The sequence below is a fragment of the Erpetoichthys calabaricus genome, chromosome 6 (assembly GCF_900747795.2).
Source record: "Erpetoichthys calabaricus chromosome 6, fErpCal1.3, whole genome shotgun sequence".
NCBI lineage: Eukaryota > Metazoa > Chordata > Cladistia > Polypteriformes > Polypteridae > Erpetoichthys > Erpetoichthys calabaricus.
In genome coordinates this window covers 72,610,528-72,626,478 of record NC_041399.2, presented here as the reverse complement: position 1 = coordinate 72,626,478, position 15,951 = coordinate 72,610,528, and the positions used below count along the sequence as shown (strand labels likewise).

At 37.0% G+C, this 15,951-nt stretch overlaps 1 protein-coding gene across 1 annotated transcript in view; it reads left to right on the top strand.

The window, feature by feature from the left end:
• Positions 1 to 15,951, top strand: part of LOC114653398 (probable aminopeptidase NPEPL1) — a 52,423-nt gene that overhangs the window by 27,815 nt on the left and 8,657 nt on the right. Inside the window, exons 6-11 of the mRNA XM_028803690.2 lie at positions 5,584 to 5,726; positions 7,336 to 7,413; positions 10,420 to 10,520; positions 12,262 to 12,385; positions 13,625 to 13,801; positions 15,202 to 15,312. Coding sequence (XP_028659523.1) covers positions 5,584 to 5,726; positions 7,336 to 7,413; positions 10,420 to 10,520; positions 12,262 to 12,385; positions 13,625 to 13,801; positions 15,202 to 15,312 — 734 coding nt within the window. The remainder of the gene's footprint in view (positions 1 to 5,583; positions 5,727 to 7,335; positions 7,414 to 10,419; positions 10,521 to 12,261; positions 12,386 to 13,624; positions 13,802 to 15,201; positions 15,313 to 15,951) is intronic.

Below are 15,951 nucleotides of genomic sequence, written 5' to 3'. Positions count from 1 at the left end.
TTAAAATAATGTGTTTTCAGCAGTTTTTTAAAGTGCTCCACTGTATTAGCCTGGCGAATTCCTATTGGCAGGCTATTCCAGATTTTAGGTGCATAACAGCAGAAGGCCGCCTCACCACTTCTTTCCAAGTTTTGCTCTTGGAATTCTAAGGGGACACTCATTTGAGGATCTGAGGTTACGATTTGGAATATAAGACGTCAGACATTCCGATATATAAGATGGGGCGAGATTATTTAAGGCTTTATAAACCATAAGGAGAATTTTAAAGTCAATCCTGAATGACACAGGTAACCAGTGTAGTGACATCAAAACTGGAGAAATGTCCTCAGATTTTCTTTTTCTGGTTAGGATTCTAGCAGCTGCATTCTGCACTAGTTGCAAACAATTTGTCTTTTTTGGGTAGTCCTGAGAGGAGTGCGTTACAGTAATCTAGTCGACTGAAAACAAAAGCGTGAACTAATTTCTCAGCATCTTTCAATGATATAAGAGGTCTAACTTTTGCTATGTTTCTTAAGTGAAAAAATGCTGTCCTAGTGATCTCATTAACTCTTTTAGGGCTAATTTTTTTTTTTCTTTTCTCCCAGGGCTGAATATTTTTCCAAAAACTAACATTTTTTAAAAAAGAACACAAAGCAATTTTTAACACATCAAATCAACAAAAAAATTTACTTTTGACAAATGTTACTGTCTTACATGTTGTATGAGCCTGCATACTCTATGATTTCACATACATATCACATACATTTTACACAGCAAAGTCTGATCTCGCTCAAAGCAGCCAATTTCAGTCATTGCCACATTGCACTCCTTACAATTTGTGTTGCTTTGGTGCCTATTTTTCAATTGTCTGTTGCTGCATTTTCTCACATATATTGTTAGTGTGTACTGTAGAGAGACAAGTCACCCATTTGCCATCGTGCCATGCCACTGCCACCAAGTTTTCTGCCTACATGAAAACCGTATTGTCACCTCTTTTCATCTTCTGAAACTTTCTGAACTTTATGTATGGCATTATACCCTGGCTCACCCCATGGGATTTGCTTCTGTTTATTACAGAAGTGAATAAAACTTTGCAGCAGCAGGTACCTAAGCCACCAGGGGACAAAACACGTTTGGACCAATGCTCCCTGAAGTTATATCACCAGTTCTGTCCCATCTCTATTTGTAATGCCACAGCGCGCTTCATCTCATCTTTCGTTGTGGGTTTCCACTTTGAAAAACGAGAATGCGATGCAAACGCAGCCCGCGATTCAAAAAAAATCTCTGCCTACCTGTTTGTCTCGTCTGACAGTAGCTGAAAAGCAGCATCAGGAGAGAGCAGCCTGAAGTACTGCAGCTGGTGATCTGTCGTGTCCAACAGCAAGCCATGCCGTCTTGTAAACTCCGGTAGCCAGATCGGCTCTCAACGGATCAATGTCTGTGTATTTATCCCATGCGAACCTTGCCGTAGATACATCGGCTGCGCGAAGGCACTCAACTGGCAGCAGATCCGCTGGCGCGGCATCGGCTGGTGTCTGATCAGCTGATGCCTGCTTCTCACTCTCTTGCTCGATCTCCTGATCACTGCCAATAAAATCCGATTCTGAAAAATCAAGAGTCCGACTCCGCGATGATGCGCAAAACATCGTCTGCCGAGTGTTTTCTTTTCTGAACTTGCGTCGCTGCCTTTTCACATGTCGGTGCCATCTTGCCATTGTTTACATTTCGCAACTCACGCACACGCAAGGTTTAGTTGCCGAGTCAACGAGTCTAGCATTCCTCCAAGCACAGAGGGAATGCCTGTGACATGACAGTGAGATTTGTCGCCATTAACAGCTGATTGTCGCCCCCTATCCCTGGATGTCAACTTTTGTCGACATTCGCCTTCAACCCCTCCTGTCGACAAAAGTCGACATCCGCCCTAAAAGAGTTAATATGCGATTTAAAATTTAGATTACAGTCAACAGTTACCCCTAAGCTTTTTACCTCTGTCTTGACTTTTAATCCTAATGTATCCAATTTATTTCTAATAGCCTCATTGTGTCTATTATTGCCAATCACTAAGATTTCAGTTTTCTCTTTATTTAACTTGAGAAAGTTACTACTCCTCCATTCTGAGATACAAGTTAGACATTATGTTAGTGAATCAAGAGAATCGAGGTCATCAGGAGCTATTGATAAATACAGCTGTGTGTCATCAGCATAGCTGTGGTAGCTCATGTTGTGCCCTGAGATAATCTGACCTAACGGAAGCATGTAGATTGAGAAGAGCAGCAGACCCAGGATAGAGCCTTGTGGAACACCATATAGGATATCATGTGTCTTTGAGTTGTAATTACCACAACTAAGAATTTTCTCCCTGCCAGGTAGGATTCAAACCAATTTAAGACACTGCCAGAGAGGCCCACCCATTGACTAAGGCGATTTCTAAGAATATTATGATCAATGGTGTCAAATGCGGCACTCAGATCTAAGAGGATGAGAACAGATAAATGGCCTCTGTCTTCATTTACCTGCAAGTCATTTACTACTTTAACAAGTGCAGTTTCTGTGCTATGATTTGTTCTAAAACCTGACTGAAATTTATCAAGAATAGCATGTTTATTGAGGTGGTCATTTAACTGCATAATGACTGCCTTCTCTAGAATTTTACTTAAGAAAGGCAGGTTAGAGATGGGTCTAAAATTTTCAAGAGCAGAAGGGTCGAGATTATTTTTCTTAAGTAGGGGTTTAGCTACAGCAGTCTTAAGACAGTCTGGGAAGACCTCCGTATCTAATGACAAATTTACTATGTCAAGATAATTTACAATTAGCACACCCGATACTTCTTTGAAAAAAATTGTTGGTATTGGGTCAAGGATGCAGGTGGAGGGTTTCAGTTGAGAAATTATTTTATGTAAATCAGGTAAATCTATCCTAGTGAAAGAGTTTAATCTGTTTATAACGGAATGCTGGGGTTTAGGAGGATCCTTAGTGTTGGGGAGATATACTGTGTTATTTCTAATATCATTAATTTTTTGATTGAAAAATACAGCAATAGCCTCACAGGTTTTACTGGAAGTACTTAGGAGTCATTCCTTTTGAGTTACCTGGGTTTAACAGACGATCAATCATCGAGAATAAGACTCTGGGATTACTAGCATTGTTATTTATAATCTTAGAGAAATAACAGTTAAGAATATTTATGAATGTTAAAGGCTATAATGACTGAATAAAAGTTTATTGCCTTCTCTCCTTGCTTGCCTTGTTGCTCTATCTTGTCATTTGAGGTATATAGAGCAAAAATTAGAGTTCACCTAATACGAGAAGTGGAGCACAATAGCAGTCAGCCAGGGTGCAGTCAAATCTGTAGACCCAACAGCAAGTGCATTGCGTCTGTCGTCTTCCAGGCTGAGTGAGTGCAGGAATAGGAGAAGAAGAGTTTGACTTGTGTGGGTCTACGTAACAAATAGTCTGTCTGTGGGTATAAAAGAATCTTATATTTTAGGATAGGGTCACCCCAGAACCCTCCCACAGTAATACATTGAAAACCTATTCAGTGAAAGCAAAAGAATACTCTAAGCAACTCTGAAATGGGCATTGAAAAGCACAAGTCAGGGGATGGAGACAAGAAAGCATTCAACTTGCTGACTATCCCTTTGGAGTCCAGTTAAATCATTCTTTAAGAAGTAGAAAGAGTATGGCACTGCTTTAAACTACAACAGGCCATCCTCAAAAACTGAGTGATCGTGCAAGAAGACAACTAGTGAGGGAGGCCACCAAGAAACCTTATGTAACTCTGAAGGAGTTGCATGCTATTGTGCATACAGCAGCTGTTGCTTGTGTGCAGTTTTATGGGAGAGTAACAGAGAAATCCACTGGAAGGGGGGACCAATGAGACCAAAATACAGCTTTTGGCCATCAGTCTAAATGCCATGTTTTCGTAGGCATGAAGCATGGTGGTGGCAGCATCATGCTGTAGGGATGATTCTTTGTAGCAGACGCTTGTGAGGGTGAAGGGGAAAATGAATTAAACAAAATCTAGGTGAATCCTGAAGGAAAACCTGATACAGTAATCCCTCCTCCATCGCGGGGGTTGCGTTCCAGAGCCACCCGCGAAATAAGAAAATCCGCGAAGTAGAAACCATATGTTTATATGGTTATTTTTATATTGTCATGCTTGGGTCACAGATTTGCGCAGAAACACAGGAGGTTGTAGAGAGACAGGAACGTTATTCAAACACTGCAAACAAACATTTGTCTCTTTTTCAAAAGTTTAAACTGTGCTCCATGACAAGACAGAGATGACAGTTCAGTCTCACAATTAAAAGAATGCAAACATATCTTCCTCTTCAAAGGAGCAAACAAATCAATAGTGCTGTTTGGCTTTTAAGTATGCGAAGCACCACGGCACAAAGCTGTTGAAGGCGGCAGCTCAACCCCCTCCATCAGGAGCAGAGAGAGAGAGACAGATAAAAAAATCAATACGTGCCCTTCGTGCTTTTAAGTATGCGAAGCACCGTTCAGCATGTCGTTTCAGGAAGCAGCTGCAGCTGCACAAAAGATAGGAACGTGAAGTTAATCTTTCAGCGTTTTTAGACAAGCGTCCGTATCGTCTAGGTGTGCGAACAGCCCCCCTGCTCACACCCCCCTACGTCCGCGCAAGAGAGAGAGAGAGAGCGAGAGAGAGAAAGTAAGCTGGGTAGCTTCTCAGCCATCTGCCAATAGCGTCCCTTGTATGAAATCAACTGGGCAAACCAACTGAGGAAGCATGTACCAGAAATTAAAAGACCCATTGTCCGCAGAAACCCGCGAAGCAGCGAAAAATCCGCGATATATATTTAAATATGCTTACATATAAAATCCGCGATGGAGTGAAGCCGCGAAAGGCGAAGCGCGATATAGCGAGGGATTACTGTAGTCTGTAACGCATCTGTGCTTTGGGGGAGGATTTGTTTCCCAGTACGGCAGCAACCTCAAGAATAAAGCCAAAGTAATGCAGGAATAGCTTAAAACATCAATGTTAATATCTTTGAGTGCCATAGTCAGAGTTGATCTTAATATAATTCAGAAATTTTGGCTGGACTTGCCAAAGGCCCTTCACTCACAATTAACATGCAACCTGACCAAGATTGAGCAGTTTTGCAAAGAAAATTGCCATTTTTTTGAAATGTGCAAATGTATAAAGCTGACAGAGGGAATCCCGTGCACACAGACTATCTATTTTCTATTAATATTGACTGGAAAGGGGTAAATATTTATGCAAACAATTATTTTATGTTTCATATTTGTAATTAATTTAGATCACTTTGCAGAAATAAGCAGGTTTGGAAAATGAATGGGTAAGTCATTTCTGTTGATCAATGTCAAAAAAGGCAAATTAAATCCAATATGAATTCAATGTTGTATAATGTAAAATGTGGAAACTGTCCTTGTGGTTGAATACTTTTTACAAGCACTATAAATAAAATGTCTTTTGTATGTTTTGACACTTGTTTGTAATTTGCATTTTTTATTACAATTTATAACCTTAAAATAATTTTTGTGTCTGTTTCATGCGTGTTCATTACTCATTGTGTGTAATTACATTTATAATTCTAAATTAGGGGTGTTTTTCAAATGTAGGAATCTACGGAGTTGGAAAGGCTGCATCAAATCCTCCAGCCCTTGCTGTTCTTAGCTACAAACCAGAGGGTGCTACTCAGACAATAGCTTGGGTTGGTAAAGGAATAGTTTATGATACTGGTGGCTTAAGCATCAAAGGAAAGGTATGCGTTTACCTTAATTAAATATAGTTTAAAATGCAGGTAACTATGACAAATTACAATATGTGCTGGGGGTGGATATTTTTTTTTTTTTTCCTTTTTTGTAGTTTCCACCCTAGAAGTATTGAATGCATGATCATATGCATTAATATTTTGAAACAATGTATTTGACATTGCTGTAATTTTCTAGAAATTATGTAATTTCTTAAAGCCATATAGAGTCTTTGATTATGGAAAACAACCTAAAATTTTAAGATTTTACACTGTATGTTACAAAATTCTTTGCTTTCATGATTGTATGTTTCTAGTAAAGTTCAGCCACCATCAATTATGCAAAATCTGTTACAACAATTGTAACCTTTCTTACTTCTATAAAAAAAACGTACTGAGCATAGGACAATAAATTGTATTTTCTGTTGTTTTTACTGTTGGTGAGGGAAAATAATGGCATACAATAGCTGAGTAAAATGTAAAAAATTTTCTTTTTGCTTATGTTTATTTAGCTTATGATTTTACCCAGAGTAACATACTGATTTCAAATATTGAGTAAATTAAGCTGATTAACTGAAACAAAAAATGTGTAGAAGGAATCAAACTGGGCAAAAGACAAACTAAAAGGTTAGGGTCTAGTAGATGAAACAGTTTAAACTTCAAATCATGAGTTCTTACACCATGATAAGAGTGAGCATGGCAACAAGACGCAAGGTGGTCATCCTCCATCAATAAGCTCTCTCCTAAACCAAAGTTTTGTGGCAGACAGAAGTTTCAAGATGTGCTGTCCCATCTCTTCTAAGTAAGCACAAGGAAAGATGGGCAAGGTTTAAGACCAGAAACATAGTGGAAACTGAGTGCAACAGATAAGAACATACATCAAACAGACATCCTTTTGAAACTGGAAGAATTCTAGCACTGCTGCCAGCTCTGAACTCACAGAAGCAATTGGAACCTAAAACACACACACAAACACATAAGAACTGGTGAGAAGAATATGATGGCAGCATGTGCTCTGGACTGAAAATTTTCTCTCAAACAGGAGGTACTTTGTCTTTAGAGGTACTAAACAATGCTACGTGGATGAGTTCCTGCAGCTAAGATTGAAGAATGATAAATTCATTATACATAAGAGCAATAACCCCAAACACACTGCCAAGGTCATAAAAAATGATCTTCAACAAAAAGAAGAACAAAGAGCTCTGCAACAGATGGTCTACCCTCCACAGAGCCCTTAACTAAGCAGTGTTGAGGTTGTCTGGCATTACCTTGGAGGTGCAGAACCAAGTAAGGTGGGCAAAGTCTATGGAACCAGGGCAAGTTCTCCAACATGCTAAGGACAAATGTATTTATTTAAAACTGCACAACAATGTACATAAGAGAACAGATGCCGTTTTAAAGGCCCAGGATAATTACACCAAATATTGATTTGATTTAGATTTGTTTTACTGTTTACTGCTTTTTATAGTAACTTTTTTGATATTTAGAAACTTTCCTTTTAATCATTTTTATAGAATTTTCTAAATGTGCATAAAGTCTTTTTTGTACAGTATTAATATTTTTGTAATTTCTGTAATAATTAGTAATTTGTCCTCTTTCCAATGCTTTACCTATCTTTTAGACTATAATGCCTGGAATGAAGAGAGACTGTGCAGGAGCAGCTGCTGTTTTGGGTGCATTCAGATCAGCTGTTAAACAGGTGACATTGCAGATATTCAACTTACAACCTTATTAATGAAATTTTAAGTTGGATTTTAGTTCTTACATTTTATATTATCTATGTACAAGTTTATATTCATTACTGCAAAACATTTTGATTTTATTGTTACAAGTGTCATGTATTATACAATGAAGCTTGCATTTTAGACTTGCTTAATTTATTTTTTTTCATTCATCATTCTGCCATCTTGAACCTTTTGGATATATTAAGTTTTTCTTTTTTTCTTTTTCTTTTTTTTTTTTTTTTTTTTTTGAGTCATAGTTTAAAACTTTGTAGCTCCTTAATTTTCTGATTTAGAAAAAAATCATTACATTATAAACCATTTTTGAAAATTTTTTTAATTGTACTGTTTTTCATTGTATTATTTGAAAAGGAATAAAATTACAAAACTCTATATAGCTCATAGCATGACAATTTGTTGGACTGTTTCTGTTCTGCTATTCAAACATTTAAAACCGTGAACTATTCCGTGATTGTAGTGTCATGTGACCATGTAATTTTAATATAAATAATATTGAATTCACTGTTCGAACAAAACACCTATTATCAAATTTCTTTCTTCTTGCTAATTACAACTAAAAATCATTTTAAAATGAATAGCCACATATCTAATAATTGTATTTTCTTGTCATATGAACATAAGCAGTGAATCATTCATGTTCTCCGTGGTGGAAAATAAGGACTTTGGGTCCATACTACTGCCTGGTACAATAATGAGTTCTGTATTTATATACTCTTCTGTTGACATTGAATTACAAAGAACTTTTATTTTACTCTTTTTGCAGAACAGAATATTTCATGGAGTGTCACTGTACTATTCGTGCTTTACATTTTTTAAACTAATTTTACCCCATCTTGTCAGTTTCAATGAAGATTCATCTGCAAATCAGTCATACCTTGATGGTTTTTGATGCATATGCACTTCAGTGAGATTTTTATATTTATTTTCAGATTTTAAAGTATATACATCTTGCCGATTTCTGAAAATTCAAAGTTGAATTGAAAAGGTCTTCAGTAACTTTTTTTTTAATTCCACCTCAACAGGTTACTGTGTTTTTATTTACATGTCATTCAAAACAATACTTTTTTTGATGTGTTGTGATTGTGTTTGCTTTAAACATACAGTAGCTGTCATAGAAGGAAACCAAATGATGTATATAGTCATGGCTGAAATTATCGGCACCCCTGGAATTTTCCTTGAAAATGCACAATTTCTCCCAGAAAATTGTTGCAATTACAAATGTTTTGGTATACACGTGTTTATTTCCTATATGTGCATTGGAACAACACAAAAAAACAGAGAAAAAAAGCCAAATCTGACATTTCACACAAAACCCAAAAACCGGGCTGGACAAAATTATTGGCACCCTCTACTGAGTATTTGGTTGCATGCCCTTTGGAAAAAATAACTGAAATCAAGCGCTAAGCTATAACCATCAACAAGCTTGTTACACCTCTCAACTGGAATTTCCGACCACTCTTCTTTTGCAAACTGCTCAAGGTTTCTCAGATTTGAAGGGCGCCTTCTCCCAACAGCAATTTTGAGATCTCTCCATAAGTGTTCAATCGGATTTAGATCTGGACTCATTGCTGGCCACTTCAGAACTCTCCAGCGCTTTGTCTTCAACCATTTCTGAGTGCTTGTGGAGGTATGTTTGGGGTCATTGTCCTGCTGGAACACCCATGACGTCTGACGCAGACCCAGCTTTCTGACACTGGGCCCTACATTGCGCCCCGATATCTTTTGGTAGTCTTCAGATTTCATGATGCCTTGGCATCCAGTGCCAGAGGCAGCAAAACATCCCGAAAACATCTTAGAACCTCCACCATGTTTGACTGTAAGTACTGTGTTCTCTTCTTCGTAGGCCTCATTCCGTTTTCTGTAAACAGTAGAATGATGAGCTTTACCAAAAAGCTCTACCGTAGTCTCATCTGTCCACAAGACGTTCGCCCAGAAGGATTTTGGCTTCCTCAAGTACATTTTGGCAAACTCCAGTCTGGCTTTTTTATGTTTCTGTGTCAGGAGTGGGGTCCTCCTGGCTCTCTTGCCATAGCGTTTCATTTCGTTCAGATGTCGACGGATAGTTCGATCTGACACTGTTGCACCCTGAGTCTGCAGAACAGCTTGAATATGTTTTGAAGTTGATTGGGGTTGTTTATCCACCGTTTGGACTATCCTTCGTTGCAGTTTATCAGTTTTTCTCTTCCATCCACGTCCAGGGAGATTAGCTACAGTGCCATGTGTTGTGAACTTCTTGATTATGTTGCGCACAGTGGACAAAGGAACATGAATATCTCTGGAGATGGACTTGTAGCCTTGAGATTGTTGATATTTTTCCACAATTTTTGTTCTCAAGTCCTCAGACAAAATTCCCTGCCCTTCTTTCTGTTCTCCATGCTTAGTGTGGCACACTCAGACACACAACAGAAAGGTTGAGTCAACTTTTCTCCATTTTAACTGGCTTCAGGTTTGATTGCTATATTGCCAGTACCTGTTTCTTGCCACAGGTGAGTTCAAACGAGCATCATTTGCTTGAAATAAAACAATTTACCCACAATTTTGAAAGGGTGCCAATAATTTTTTCTGGCCCATTTTTGGAGTTTTGTGTGACATGTCAGACTTGGCTTTTTTCCTGTTTTTTTTGTGTTGTTCCAATGTATATAAAAGAAAATAAACGTGTATACCAAAACATTTGTAATTGCAATAATTTTCTGGGAGAAATGGTGCTTTTTCTGGGAATATTCCAGGGGTGCCGATAATTTCGGCCATGACTGTATGTTATTGGAAAACATTTTGTAATAAAATAACTTAAGATTATAGGGATACCATTTTTAAGTAAGTTTGTTTAGTTAGTATTTTTGTTTTGCGGAAAACAATATTTTTATTTAATATTTATGTTGTTTGTAAGAGGTGAGTTTACCTTAGTTATTTCTTTGTGAAACTTGCCCAAAGTGCAATGTAATAAATAACTTGATTATTAACAGGGTTTTAAAGAAAATCTACATGCCGTATTTTGTCTGGCAGAAAACTCCGTTGGTCCAAAAGCAACCAGACCAGATGATATTCACCGTTTATATTCAGGAAAGTAAGTGATGCTTTAACTCTTTAATGTTAGCTTGGTTTGCTTAATTTGTAAAAGTTTAACAGGAAAATGAATACGAACTGGTTTTATTTTTGCTTCATGTAATTGTTCAACTGGATTGTGTTTGATGATGGACTGATAGGTGGCTGGGCAGTTAGTTACTATAAATATATAACTCCTTTCCAAGAAGGATGGGATGCAAATGCAGATGGAAATGCCCTTTTGCTCATATTTAATTGAAACAGTGCAAAGTCAAGATATATAATTGAAACTAATTTTAAACTAATCAACTTATTTAGCTAAATAAACACTCATTCCAAATGTGATGTCTATAACAAGTTCCAAAAAAGTTGGCATAAAAGTGTGTTTATCACTGTGTTACATCACCTTTCCTTGTAATAACATTCATTAGCCATTTGGGAACTGGAAACACTAATTGTAATGTTAAAAGTGGGATTTTTCCCCCCATTTCTGCTTCATATAGGACTTCATCTGTCCAACAGTCCTGGGACTCTGTTGGTATATTTTGCACATCATAATGCACCACGTTTTTATTAGGAGACAGGTCTGGAATTCAGGTAGGCCACTCTAGCACCCACACTCTCTAACTGTGAAGCCACAGTGTTGTATTATGTACTGGATGTGGCTTGGTGTGGTCTTGCTGAAATATGAAATAAAAACTGTCTAAAAGACAGCACGTTTCTCCAAAATGCATATGTACCCTTCAGAAGTAATGGTGCCTTTAAAGATGTGCAAGTTTACCAAGCCATGGTCATTAACACACACCCAATACCATGACAAAAACTGGCTTTTGAACTTGGAAATGGTAGCAAAGCATAATTATTGTCCTCTTTGGTCTAGACAACACAATGTCAATTTTATCCATAAACAAGTTTGAAAGGTGGACTCATCAGAAAATAGCACACATTTACCTTTTGTGCCTGTCCATCTCAGGTTAACTTTAGCCCAAAGAATTTGCTGGTATTTCTGAACGTAGAATGATGAATAGCTTTCACTTGCTTATTACAGTTTTAGCTTCCTTTTGTGGATGCTGGGATACACTGTTTTCTGACAATAAATTTTTGAAGTATTTCTGAACTCATGCTTTTACATTCATTGCAGAAGAGTACTGTTTCTTTATTCAGTACTGTTTGAGGGCTTAAAGGTCCTAGACATTCATTTTGCAGCCTTGCCATTTACAGACAGATTCTCTGAATCTTTTAATGTAATGATGGACCATAGACAGTGAAGTACCGAAGTTCGTTGTAATCACATTGTGAAATGTTTCTAAAGTATTTGCTTATGTATTTCAGCACATATTGGAAAGCCTTACCCATCTTTGCTTGTAAATGACAAGTTTTCATGGATGCTCATTTTATAGCCAGTTGTGATAGCAGCACCTGTTACAAAATCAAGTTCAAAAGCCTATTCCCCCCACCCCATTAAAAGTAGTTGGTCACATTTTTTGTTCTTGTTAACACCATCAACTATAAACATAAACATTTGATCATAATTGATACAGTGGGGGTAAATTTTAACTAACATTTTTCTTGTATTACATTTAAATATTAAAATATGTGCTAGTATTTCCAAGCTACATTAATAAGTTTATATACTTTACCATTAACAACTTGTAAGCCCTTGTAATAAACCAGCTATATAGTTTATCTTTTCTTGTAATTTGTCTTATTTTTGAATTTCTAAGATCCAAGTACTACCTCTGAAACATTTTGTTACCTCACAGAACTGTTGAGATTAATAACACAGATGCTGAGGGTCGCTTGGTTTTGGCAGATGGAGCTGTTTATGCTGTCAAAGATCTTAAAGCTGACATCATTTTGGACATTGCAACACTTACTGGAGCACAGGTAATTAGCATTAGTAGTTATGGTTCATACCTATCTTAAGCAGCAGTCCAGTAGCATGTATTGGTAGGATGTAATATGTAAAGACCTGTTGGTTACATTTTCAGCTGTTTTCAGTTCTGGAAATATATGTATATTCTTCAAAATATTTTTAAAAGAAATGGGCTGTTTTACTAGGCCTTTTAGTATTAGAAATAATGCACAGTAGATGTGCCACATGTCTTTGTGGAATGATTGCCACTTATGTTTATGTTCTGTTTTATGTTTTTGTTTGCTTTTTTTATTTACTACCGAGTGTACCCACGATGCTTTACTGTTTAATGATATAACTGTTATTTAATGAGAACTAGACATCGAGGCAGAAGATCAGATTTCCAAAGTAGATGACACTAGCCTTAACCAGTTTATGAGCCTGCCAACACCATTGGCCCCTTTCTTAATATTAGTTGCTGTTGACATGGCTGGACAGCCATTTCCATTGCTTCTCCAGTGACTGTCAGCAAGGTCATTATTATTTTGTAGGAAAAAAAAAAAAACTTTTCTAGGCTGCAGTGAAATTAATCATTTGCTCTTAAAAGTTGTACACTTGCTCATGCTGTGCATTTAAAAAGTATAATTCCTGATGCATCCTGCACTTTTTACTTCCTGGGTGTTGTACTATTCAAACTCCTATATTTCATCATTTCATCTAAATATCCAGTAGAATTTACAGCCTAGATAGGAATGCCATCAAATATGCACTATTAAACTAACACTATTCCTGGTAAAGTGAAGATAATGCCATAATGTACCTTCCTTTTCACATATGTTACAGCAATTTTGTTGTATGACCAATGTCTATCATACTGTAACAAGTATTGAATACTTTATTTTTAATGTGGATAGCTTAACACTTGAGTTCCCAGAGACAACTGCTTGAAAGTGTGGAGTATCACTAAGCTTATTTTTGTGATTACTACTAGTAAAACCAAATGTTAAAATATGTCTAAGTTATTTGGTACAACAGTAACTGCACCTTAAACCTTTAGTGTTAATAGACCCTTTAAAAAATCTGTGAAAATGAAAATGCTACTGTTAACTAGTAATCATCATTCAGTGGACAAAACTTTAAATTTGAAAGTGATGTCTAACACTATAAGTAACAAGGAAAGGGGAATAGTAATCCCATGTTAAGTCTTAGGTTTGTGTATTAAGTTTCTACAGTTTTATTGATTGTGTATGTTTTGCTCTTTCATGTTTAAGGGCATTGTAACTGGAAAATATCATGCAGGTTTGTTAACCAATAATGAGAACTGGGAGAAAGCTTGTGTGAAAGCTGGCAGAAACAGTGGAGATCTTGTACATCCTCTTGTCTACACACCTGAGCTTCACTTTAGTGAGTTTTCTTCTGCTATGGCTGACATGAAGAATTTTGTGAGCGTGAGTAACTAAATATAATAAGGGTCTGCAGAATTTCAACTTGAACGTTCTTCAGAATATTATTATTTATTCAGAATATTTCTGAGAATCCACATTCTTTAAGTTTCCACCTGTATTCATTTTTTTCCTGTGGACCAGCCTAGTGGGGAAGATTTACACATATGATTGTTATTAAACAAAAACAAATAGTGGATTTGCTTTCCCCCCCCCCCCCCCCCCCCCCCCCCCCCCCCCTGTTTTTCATGGACGAGTTGTCACTTGTCGCTAATTTTAAGGCTCAAATATGTACAAGATATTCTCATGAGAAGCAGAATGGCTGTGCCACCAGATTTTGTTTTGAGATCTGCATTTTACAAGAGGCACACACTCCCTAAAATATATCTAAGTCATGTAATCTTCAATAAGTAAATAATCCTTCCATAGAACACACATCTCCCAAGTATAAGAGGCCAAGGAACAAAATGCTCAAACATTAGAGAAAAATAGCGCTTAGCTAGACTTTTAGTTCTGACTTATAATTTGAGTCAATGACAAAATGATTGAGACAGATGACGAACTAGTGAGAGTGTTTGCTACCTGTAGTTTTTATCATCTAATATTGTTTACAAGAACTATTACAATAAACAAAACATTCTGGCAAGCTTTTGGATCTGCGTCTTGTGCTTATTCAGCTCTGTCTGACTTTATGATTTCCATCCATCCATCCGTTTTCCAACCCGCTGAATCCGAACACAGGGTCACGGGGGTCTGCTGGAGCCAATCCCAGCCAACACAGGGCACAAGGCAGGAACCAATCCCAGGCAGGGTGCCAACCCACCGCAGGACACACACAAACACACCCACACACCAAGCATACACTAGAGCCAATTTAGAACCGCCAATCCACCTAACCAGCATGTCTTTGGACTGTGGGAGGAAACCGGAGTGCCCGGAGGAAAGGCTTTATGATTTGTCTCTTGATATTTACTTTATTTTTTTTTTTTTTTTTTTTTTAGCCATTTTCTGCCTTGTGCATTTCATTTACTGCAGAATTCTCCTTTGTCTTCATTTTTGCAGTGATTGTTGAACAAAGACTGTGGTCTGCACAAAGGATGCATTGTATATCCAGCGAGACATAAAGAACTCACAAATATTACCTAATTATGGTCAAATGAGTGTCACCTTTGTAGTGTTTGTGATTAATTTGTCATATATTTTTAAGTCCTTTTTATGTTTTGTCCAAGTATTAGTAGCATAATTTGGACCAAAAAACCTCATCTTTCACTCAGCTGGCATGTAATCATGAAATGGCTCTCTGATGCATTACTACAGAACTCTTTATACTGTATTCTGCAGAGGAGACAGGAATTTATTGGTATTAAGATAAACACAAAGTAAGTTTTTCTGTTTTCTTTCTTTAGGATAGAAATAATGCCCAGAGTTCCTGTGCTGGTTTGTTCATTGGTGCTCACATTGGGTTCGACTGGACAGGAGTCTGGATTCATGTGGACATGGCTTTTCCTGCACATGTTGTAAGTCAGTTGTGCTCAAGGTCGTGTTTTGTATGTGTCTGAGCCATTTTGTTGTATTCAGGTGTTTTGTGTGCTATCTTTACTGTTACTCAAGTGAGGATGCTGGACACCAATTTGTATAGCTTGAGTGTTTTCATTCAACAGATTTAAGTAACAACTCCTAAGTACAGTATGTTTTTTAATGTACAAGATGTGGTTTATTCCATTTTTAGTATATCACAATGTCATTGGACATTATGCATTAACAGTTTGAACTTCAATAGAAGAATTATGAGCAAAAACTAACAATTATTTTATTTAAATTTTAAATAGAAATGGCAGATTACACAAAACTACAGACAGTATTATATACATATTGTGTGTTTGAATTTATTCTACACACAGTGAGTATTTAGATTAGGTTTGAAGTTTAATGCTAATGGAATCTCTTGGTTTCCCAAGACCTAGGTCATATACTTGAAGGTCAATTTGTATTTTACAGTTCAGGTAATTTCCCCAAGGATTAATGCAGTATAATCAAAATGTTAAATAATCAAATCTCCAGAGTGTGTGTTTGAGGGAATTACAAAGAAACGACAAATTATGATAATTTTTCATTGTGTTTTTCCCCCTTTTTTTCTGTATCTGAGAGAGCCAAAC